The sequence below is a fragment of the Dermacentor andersoni genome, chromosome 3, assembly GCF_023375885.2.
Source record: "Dermacentor andersoni chromosome 3, qqDerAnde1_hic_scaffold, whole genome shotgun sequence".
Classification (NCBI taxonomy): Eukaryota; Metazoa; Arthropoda; class Arachnida; order Ixodida; family Ixodidae; genus Dermacentor; species Dermacentor andersoni.
In genome coordinates, this window is record NC_092816.1 from 88,995,369 (window position 1) to 89,004,960 (window position 9,592).

Sequence of the window (9,592 nt, forward strand, 5' to 3'; positions counted from 1 at the left end):
CCGAGTGTCACGCGGTGCATTTTCGATAGCGAGCGAGCCCGATCGGGACCAAATTTCTCGATCGCGATTGGCCCCTTTGTGCAGCTGCGGAAGGGAGCCAATCGTCGAAAAATTCGATCCCGATCTGGCTCGATCGTGATCGAAAATGCACCGTGTGTCAACCGTACGAAATTCGCGCAACAAGAAGCAACAGATAAATATTGAACTCGTACGGAAAACAAACGGGTGATCGTTGTCACATTAGCGTAAATGTAAAACGTTATTAAGCTACAACGTCACAAAGGGCGCCCCTGTCGGAAAAATGCCAAAGCTAAATTCTCTGAATGACGTGCGCACGTGCGTGTGGCTCTCGTGCGCATGCGTCAAATCATGAGAGAAAATGGCGCCTGCGTGCAGGCGCGAAGCATGTTAGGTTGCTTTCCACAAAACGGAGAAACCACTTCCGTCGTGCTCCTTGAGGTTATGCGTGCCAAAAGGGAATATAAATTTGGGAATGCCATTTCTTTGTCGTGTCAACCGTGGGTCGTTTGTAGATGGCAACCCACAATGAACTAAATTACACAGTGAACACGTCGCACGCCTTTCCCGGAGCAAAAATACGTTTCTTTACCGCAAGCACTCGCTGAAGCCCATTTCATGCTTAGTTTGAACTCGACACAATGGTTTCTTACCTTTTACTACGACAGCGGACTCGGCATCCGTGGTTTCCATGTCGGTGGGCATAGCAGACGACGCCGGCAGCCGCGCGATGCATAAGGTTTTATAGGGAAGTTAATATTTTCGGATCAGCTATTTAGCACATCGTGCAGTCAGTGACGAAACTATAGCAGTATTTTACTGATTTCGATAAAGTTAAATACAATAATAATGCAAAAAATATTATGCAGATCCCACGCACTGTGGGAATCGATGTAAGCGAAGCTGTTCGTGCTGCATGCTTTGCTTGACGATAGTTAGCGGTGATGTTGATGACTGACGCTTAATTGCTTCAACGTTAAGGCTAACTCGAGAGTGGTGAGTTGATGTTAAACGTTACATTGCGTGCACCACTGCTGTTTTTCTGCATAGTACACATAACACACAGGGAGAGGTGTTTGCTTGAGGCGTTGTGCGCCATACTTCTTAACCTCTGAGGGGGTTGAGCATACTCATTGCCTCACATAGCACATCCCACCGTTGCAGAAGTATTAAACTTGAATCGCATTAAGTGGCTGTATACGTGCCAAAATCACAATCGGATTATGAGGCACGCCGTAGTGGCGTACTCCGGATTAATTTTGACACCGTGATGTTCTTTAACGTGTCCCAAAATCTAAGTGAACGTGCGCGTTCTATTTCGCGCCCATCGAAATGAGGCTGCCGCGGTTGGGATCAAATCTGCGCCTTCTAGCAATGCCTTAGCGGCAAAGCTACCGCGGCCGGCACAGAAGTGTTGATTTGACGGTCAACCACTCCCGTAGTGTCGCCTGGACCCTGCGGGGCGCTTTAATTAATGCGGCTTTGCTTCTGCACACCCTGCGTAGCTTGTCCTCTTGACATATTTTCATGGTGTTTATTTTTCAGAAATTGCAACAACGTACTGTGCTGTAGCTTGAACCAGAGTCCTTCCATGTTTGAAGGACTCTGCTTGAACTTAAGCTTATCCAGTTTCGCCGCCTTGCGTTCTCACATCCCCTTCGTTCCCCCACCCTTGTATGGTAACTGCCTGTTCTTCTCCCTCCTCTCTGCAGTTCTATCTCTGTTCCCTCCGGACTCACACGTTAGTAGAAACTTACAACTTACAACTTACAAATGCCTTTATTTCCATAAACGTACAATTTATGGGGGGATTTAAGGAAAAAGTTGCTCGCAGCAACTTGACTGGCCTTAAAGCCCGGTCTGAGGGCAGCAGCAGAAGGCACAGGCACTAATTTAGAACCGACAAAACAATACATAAGCGAAAACAAACAAAACAAATAAACATTACAAATCATAATTAACTACGCGAAATCCACAGTTTACAGTATTGTACAAAAGAAGCAGCAATAGAACAGGGTAATCATTGTTGGGAAAGAATAAGACATGATTTGACAGAGGCTAATATCAAATTGAGATGTGTGACGACAGTCTACTTCAGAAAACAGTCACAAACAACACATTAAATCGTCTTCAAAATGTCACTGAATTGCTCATATAAATGCGATACAGGACAGGAGGTGACATCTATGTTATTACATTTAAGCGTGTTTAATAGGCGTGGTAAGCGGTGGTACAACATTTGAAGAGAATAGTTAGTGCGAGGGTGCGGCACATACCAGTGTTCAGGTGACCGTGTACTATATTCTGTTCTGTTTCTAGTTAGCTGTGCTAACGATGTGATGTATGGCTGGCTTTGTTTTGCTTCTTTACGATAGGCAAGTAACAGCCTCAACTGCGACAGAGAATGCAGTGTGAGTAAATTCAGCTGTTTGAATAGAGGTGCAGTGTGAGCGTCTACTGAAGCATTACAGATACTACGTATTGCCTTTTTTTGAAGCAAGAATAACCGGTTTATGTTCGTAGCAGACGTCGTACTCCACACGAGGCAGCAGTAGTGTACGTGACTCAGGAAGAGAGCGTTGTACAAAAGAAGTTTGACCTTGCGTGGCAGCGGTCTTAAGCTGAAGAGCGCCCCAGCTACTTGCGCAAGTTTGCCTCCGAGGAAGTCGATGTGATTAGTCCATAACATATGGCTGTCAAAAAAGACACCTAATGTCTTCGCAGACTGAACAAGCTCAATTCTTGAGGAACCTATTATAATGTCGGTCTCTAAGCTCACACCTTTATTTTTTGGTTGAAATAAAATAGCTTTTGTTTTGTCAGTGTTAATTCTTAAGCCATTATCCTGTGACCATGTGTGTATTTTTTTGAGAACAGAGTTTGCAGTTGAAACCAGCCTTTCAACGTTGTTCGATGAAAAAAGCAGCGTAGTGTCATCTGCATAAATAATGTATTTAGGTTCACTATCGACAAGAACAAGGTCATTAACGTATATGTTGAAAAGCAGGGGGTCCAATATGCTTCCTTGGGGAACACCAACTGTTACTTCCTTGAACTGGGAGCAGATGCCATTAATTTCAACGAGTTGATTCCGCTGATTTAAATAAGATTTCACTATATCCAAAGCAATACCACGAATACCGTAGTACTCTAGCTTCTTTAACAAAAGTTCGTGGTTAATGGAGTCAAACGCTTTACTGAAGTCGATAAGAACCCCGAGCGTGAGCAGCTTGTTTTCAAAATTTTGTAATATTTGTTCCTTTTGTGTTAGTAACGCGAGCTGGGTTGACCGTCCCTTTCGAAAAGCATATTGACAGTCAGTGAACAGGTTATGTTTTTCAAGGAAATCTGAAATACGCCGAAATATTATTTTTTCAAGTCCTTTTGAAAATACTGGAAGTATGGAAATGGGTCTGTAATTAGATATCACAGTTTTATTGCCTTTTTTAAACAGAGCAAGTACTTTAGCTGTCTGCATTTTGGCAGGAAATACGCCAGATGTCAGGCAGAGGTTGTAAATGTATGTTAAAACAGGCGATATAATGTTCAAGACATGCTTTACAGGTGTAATCTGTATGCCGTCAATGTCACACGACGTGGTATTACGCAACTCAGAAAATAAATGGACTAGCTCAGACTCAGTAGTAGGATATAAGAATATACTGTCAGGGCACCTGACCTGAACATAGCGGGTGGCATTTCTGTGCACACATGATCCAGCTGCATTAACAAAGAAATTATTAAAGTAATCAGGAAGCATTTCATCCGGGATGATAATGCCATTTTCAAAAATCTCAATATTTGCAGGTGACGACGGCGCTCGGTTTAACAGAACATTTAGTTTTTTCCAAGTTTTGCGACTATCATTTTGACAAGACATGAAGTATTCACATTCATAAGAGGCCTTGGCTTTCCGAAGCTCATTTGTTAGTTTATTGCGGTAGCGTTTAAATATGTGTAGATCGGTTATATTACGAGACTTAACAAACTGGTTATAGAGCATGTTTTTAAACTTTATTTTGCGAAAGAGGTCGTCCGTGATCCACGGTTTGCGAATGTGCGATGATCGCTTGCGTCTAGTTCGCAGAGGAAAGTTTTCCTGGTAACACGTGATGAAAATACGTAGAAATTCCTCATATGCTGATTGTGCACATTGTGTGGCATATACATCGCTCCAGTCAAGTAACTGAATCTGTCTGCGAAACGTTTCGAGACGGTTTGGTGTAATCACTTGGCTGGGGAAAAGACGCTGTCTGTTTCTTTCAGTGCATCGTTTGAAACAGAAAAAAACAGGCATATGGTCGCTCAGGTTACATGAAAGAACGCCGGCTTTTATGATAGCCGTTGAAACATTGGTGATAAACAAATCCAGGCAAGTTGACGCGGCATAGGTTACTCGTGTTGGAACAGAGATAACGCTTGAGCAACCATGCGACTGAAGCAGGATATGAAATTCCCGAGTTAAGCACGTGTCAGCTAGGAGATCAATGTTAAAGTCGCCACCCCAGATTACGTCGTACTTATACGTACATGCATATGCAAAGAAATTTTCGAGAAAACTAAAGAAACGTGGAATATTGCCTCCAGGTGGACGATAAAACACCGAGTAAACGCTTCTGCCGCTGACAAAGGATAGAACTTCGTAGTCATCTGTGACACATGAGAATTCTTCGATGTAGTCGACATTAATGTTGTCACGAACAAGCAAGCTAACACCGCCACCTCGAGAGGTAGTCCTAAATTGGTTGAAACATTGATAGTCCGGTAGATGCCAAACAAGAGAACTGTGGTTGTACCATGTCTCAGATAACATAACGAAATCGAATTTAAAATTAAGACTAGCAAATAACACATCTAGCTCATTATGTTTGTTTCGAGCAGACTGGCAGTTTAAATGAAAACATTTAGTGGATAGCCAGTGTTCCGAACCGATGAAGTCGAGTAATTCTGTAGGCGATACCCAATCTCCACTTGACATGGTGAAATGATGGCATGCAGATTAACTCGTCATTTGAGACTATTTAGATCAGATAGATTCTTTACCACATGGGCGCTATCTCCTTCTTCCTTCCTAATAAAGATCTTGCCACCACGGTGCCAGACAAAGCGGAATTCGTTTGCTTTCGCCTATTCCTTAGCCTTCTTAAGTAGAGCCCTATTTTGCGTTGTCAAGTTTTCCATCACATGTAGGCCAGATTGAAGAGCCGGAAACGCTTTCCTTTTCTCTAACCACTTATCTCTCACCGACTGATTCGCAAAACGTATCAAGACGGCTGGAATTTTATCTGCTCTAGCTGGCAGCCTGTGGATTGCCAAAACTAACTGATTATTCAGCATGTCTAATTTGAGTTTGGATGCGATAGCGTTTATTTCTGTAAGCAGGCATTCGTCTCGAACGTGCTTAAGACCATGAACTTCGAGGTTCAGCTTTCTGCTCTGGTACTCAATGTCATTTACAGAAGAAGCAATGCGCTGCAGTTCTGCACCAGAGCCGTCTGTTTTTTCGAGCTTTGAAACCCTAGCGGTAAGACATTTAATCTCGCTTTCATGCCTGGTTACATCACCAAGAATGGCATCGTACTGGCATCGTAGGCAAGTGCTGCATATTCTGCAATGCTTCTGATGGGAGTAACAGATAATTACAGCTGTCAAGAGACTAATGTGGTGAGGGCCAGGGAGCTCCAGAGGGCATTGCGCACATTCGGCGCGGTGGGGTGAAAACGAGTTTCTAGCTTTACACACGCTCTGAACCACCCCCTCCGACGCGATGTACCTGACCAACACCTGAGGGTGTTGGCCTGGCAGCGGCAGCCACAGCAGCAGCAGCAGTGGGAAAGTCGAAGGAAGAACCAAAGAAAGCTTTGCTTTAAAAGATGGCTGCGCAGAAGGCTGCTGGAGCAATCCAACTTTGCACGTCAAGCGGATAAGTCCGCACACCAACGCCACGGAATGTCCTCGCCCCCAATAGCCGCTGTGGACCACGCTACTGTGCCTTCGCATGGGTTGCGCGTGGATAATGACTATGCACTCCGAACAATGGCAGCTATCGTCTGCACAAAAAAAAAGTCATAGTGAGGACATTTCAGACACCTGTCCAAATAACGTATGTCCAAATAACCGCTGGCCAAAGTGAGAACTGCCGCCTGCTTAAAAAAAAAAAAAAACAAGCCATAGTGCAGACGTTCCAAACATACGTATTTGGCGCCCCCGCGTCATTGTCCGTGGCCCAGCTTTCTTGTTCCTAACTTGAAAAGCCAAGTGACACTACGTGTGTGAAAAAAACAAAAGTTTCCAGTGAATTCGTATTTCAATAAACTGCCCGACGATGAGTAATGAAATCGACAAATCGAACAATGAGCCTCGCATTAAAAAGAGAAAAATCCTAGCGGATGGTTCTCTTCAGCGTGGAGTGGGGAGGTCCCGCAGCCTTCACCATTTTCCCAAGTTACGGCACAGCGGTTCCTCCACGAGCGCACGACCCGAATGCGGCCAGGCTATCAAGATCGTCTACTCCCCCCCAGCTGCGTACGCACCGCAGCGCAGAGAACACTGTCCGCAATATCGGGCTCGCGGCTGTGACACTTCTGCATCTCTCCTCTTCCCTGCGTGCAGGCCACCGCGGTGCAGGCACAGCCAAACGCTCGCGCACACGGCGGTCCAGCGGCATTCCGAGGTTGGGCTTGGTTCAGGAAGCGCCTCGCGTTGCCCGGTAGCGCTACAGCACAGGATGTGCACAAACTAAGCAAGCCCACGAGGTCCCTAGGGCTCACTCGATCTGTGTTATATTCTAAGATCCTTCTTTTCCTTCACAGCTGTACTCCCATACGCGGGCCTTTTTCATTCTTCACTATATATTATTTGTACATGAGTTAGTCCAGTTGCCAGCAGTCGCATATGTCAAATCTGAATAGCGAAACAATTAATCGACTGGGGATTCTCGTAAGCAGAGGAAGAAAAATATTATGCAATTTAATATTTCAGTCGTAGGCGCACTCTAAAGAAACGCGCATGAACGCGTTTATTCCAATCAGAAATAAAATACAGCGACTACACTAAGAAACGGCTATGGTGATCCGAGGTGGCTTTCCCTAGCACTGCATTTTTGTTAATTAAAGAACTTCACTCGAGGTGGTAAATTAAGGGTTATGCGGGTCTTTTTTGCACAAGTTTTTGCCGAGTCGGGAAAACAGGTAAACTGGCTTCGATTTACGAGCAAGAGAAATGTTTGGTGCGTGTGCTAGTGTAGTGCTGACAAACCAGCGGTCAGTGTCCGCGCGTGGCGTAGTAGCTAGTGAATCCAGAAGGAACAGCTATAAGTGTGTCGATGACGGTGCCTCCCGAAGCGGAGCCTGTATGAAGGCTAGGCTGGTCCCGAGAAGGGACTGTGCCTTCGCAAGGAAACACGCACGTGCAGACGCACACAGGGGATGTTTATTCACGGAACAAGTCGAGGCTACATGAGTCCGGCAACCGATAGGGTGTCGGGAAGGTTGGCGGTGCAGTCGGGAAAGGCCTGGGCGCAGCCGGCGAGGCCCCGCGATCGGCCCACTTCGGCGGCGGCAACGAAGACCGAGGCAGGACCCGTCCGGAGGCCCACGTTGGTGTTGAAGAAATTCACGGTCGCGTTGCCCACCTTGCCGAGCCGCAGTGCGTCGGCGGCACTCTCGCACACCATTCGGGACACGCACCCTTGGTCGTCGAGGTCCTTCAAGAAGGTGAACAGCAAGTCCGTCTGGGGCTTCGGCTTCTCGTCGACGCTGCGGGTTAAAAAGTGAGAAGTGGAATACATTGCGAGGTGTAACGTCCCCCAAAACCAGAGCACAGCGCGTCATGAAGGTAGGAGTACAATTCCAAAGTTCGAAGCCCATGTGCTCACTTACTGTGAGCACATGGGTTTCTTTAAAGTGCACCTAATTCTCGATGGCACCAGGGTTTCTTTTTTTCTTTTTCATTGCGCCACCACATAAATGTGACAGCCATGGCCGGTAATGAAACCCGCGACCTCGGATAAAACATCAGAGCCGCTGAATCACCGTGGTGCAAGTGTGCAGCGGTATACCACACATCGCAGATTGAGCACGGTGCGCTGGCTTCCGAATCGGCTCATCATGCAGCCAAACCAAGGTTGACGACGGGGGAAATATCCAGTCTTGCTCCAATGTCTAGAAATTGATCCGCCGCATGTAGCAGTAGAGTTTAAGGACGCCAAAATTTATAGGCAAGTCGTTCGTGCGCGTCCTCATTCGCGAAACGGGCGAACGAACCGACGCTTATGGTGTTGCGCAACTGTACGCAAGCCGTAGTGTGTCAACCATCCAGCGCACGATGGACGACTCGACCCACACTACACCTCCCCCCCCCCCCCCCATGATAGCTCTCCTAAAAATTACCAATCCTAATCTAACACGACATCGCTTAGTAACTTCAGTGGAATCCGGAACACCTCCCGCATGAATTACTAGTGTCCTTGCTGAATTAGCACTTGTGGCGTCCAGAAGCTAAATCGCTTAATACGCAGTATAATCAAGACTGATATTCAGAGGTATTGAACGTTATTTGTTGAAATGTCCTAAACTGGCACAGCTTGAACACTAGCGTTTATGTTGCCTAGCTTTCACGCACTGGCCGTGTGCGTTTATGGTGTTTTCAGCTTCAAACAACTCTGCACCTACTTTGACCGAATTTAAGCTTTAACTTTACCATTGAAACACGTTTGCGCGAAAGTAGACAGGGAGAACCGAGATCAACATCGTATGGAAAAGTAGACGTATATAGGTGCATACTGAAGCCGTTAAATAATTCTAAACCAATCGGACAGGCTTTAGGTACCACGTGCCGCGGCGATGAGCAAGTCAAATGGCAGTGCAATCTTACATATTGCTACATATTGCAGTACATCCTGCTACATATTTAAACGAGGAAGCGGCCCCAGCATGTATCTAAGACGCTCCCGCGTGGCTTCAGTCTTACTTGAGGATGTCTTGGAGCGCCGAAATCGGGGAGACCCTCGCTTGTGGCTGTTCAGTGGTGGTTGTCGTCCTTACCCCGATGTCCACAAGACCACGCCGTTCACTCTCCTCCCTCGAAAATGAGTCCGCGACGTTCGTGCCGGTCCTGGCGTCCGAATTGCCGTTGAAGGCCTGGCCGAGCATGCTCAGTACAGCGCCGGCCACGGAGATCTTGAAGCGGAGAATGCCGATCGCGGACGTGATGCTACTGAACGGCAAGAGCAGGCTTCCCACGAACGCGCTGTCCACGCCGTGCATCGCGACGACGACCACGAGGAAGATGGCTGAGGTTTTCATGTCTGCGCGACCACGTGGCTCTAGCTCGCAATGAGCGGGCGCTGGCGCGCGCAGCGAGTTTTATCAATTCTGAAACACCGCGTGACGAAGAGATTCAATGGTGGTGTTGCTGACGTCACTCCGTCCGGCCACCAATGAGGCGTCTCAAAAGTGGAGAGCGTCACGCGAACCGGGTTCCGGAGAAACACAAGAACGGGCGGAACTCTCTAGCCTGAAACTTTTTTCTAGGAAGGAGCGGAGAGTGCTCAGAACAGCAGGGCGTCAACGCT

At 46.9% G+C, this 9,592-nt stretch overlaps 1 protein-coding gene across 1 annotated transcript; it reads right to left on the bottom strand.

Annotated features, from left to right (window-relative positions):
* Window positions 1-7,439: 7,439 nt before the first annotated feature.
* Window positions 7,440-9,333, bottom strand: LOC126525075 (uncharacterized). Its single transcript, XM_050173136.3, has 2 exons — window positions 8,989-9,333; window positions 7,440-7,775 (listed from the first exon to the last, which is right to left on the bottom strand). The coding sequence occupies exons 1-2, from the start codon at window positions 9,321-9,323 to the stop codon at window positions 7,472-7,474; spliced, it is 639 nt and encodes a 212-aa protein (XP_050029093.2). The 5' UTR covers window positions 9,324-9,333; the 3' UTR covers window positions 7,440-7,471.
* Window positions 9,334-9,592: the final 259 nt, after the last annotated feature.

Coding starts and splice junctions, on each gene's coding strand:
- LOC126525075 (XM_050173136.3), bottom strand. CDS start 9,323: ATGAAAACCTCAGCCATCTTCCTCGTGGTCGTCGTCGCGATGCACGGC. Junction 7,776..8,988: donor GCGCTCCAAGACATCCTCAA/GTAAGACTGAAG, acceptor TTTAACCCGCAG/CGTCGACGAGAAGCCGAAGC.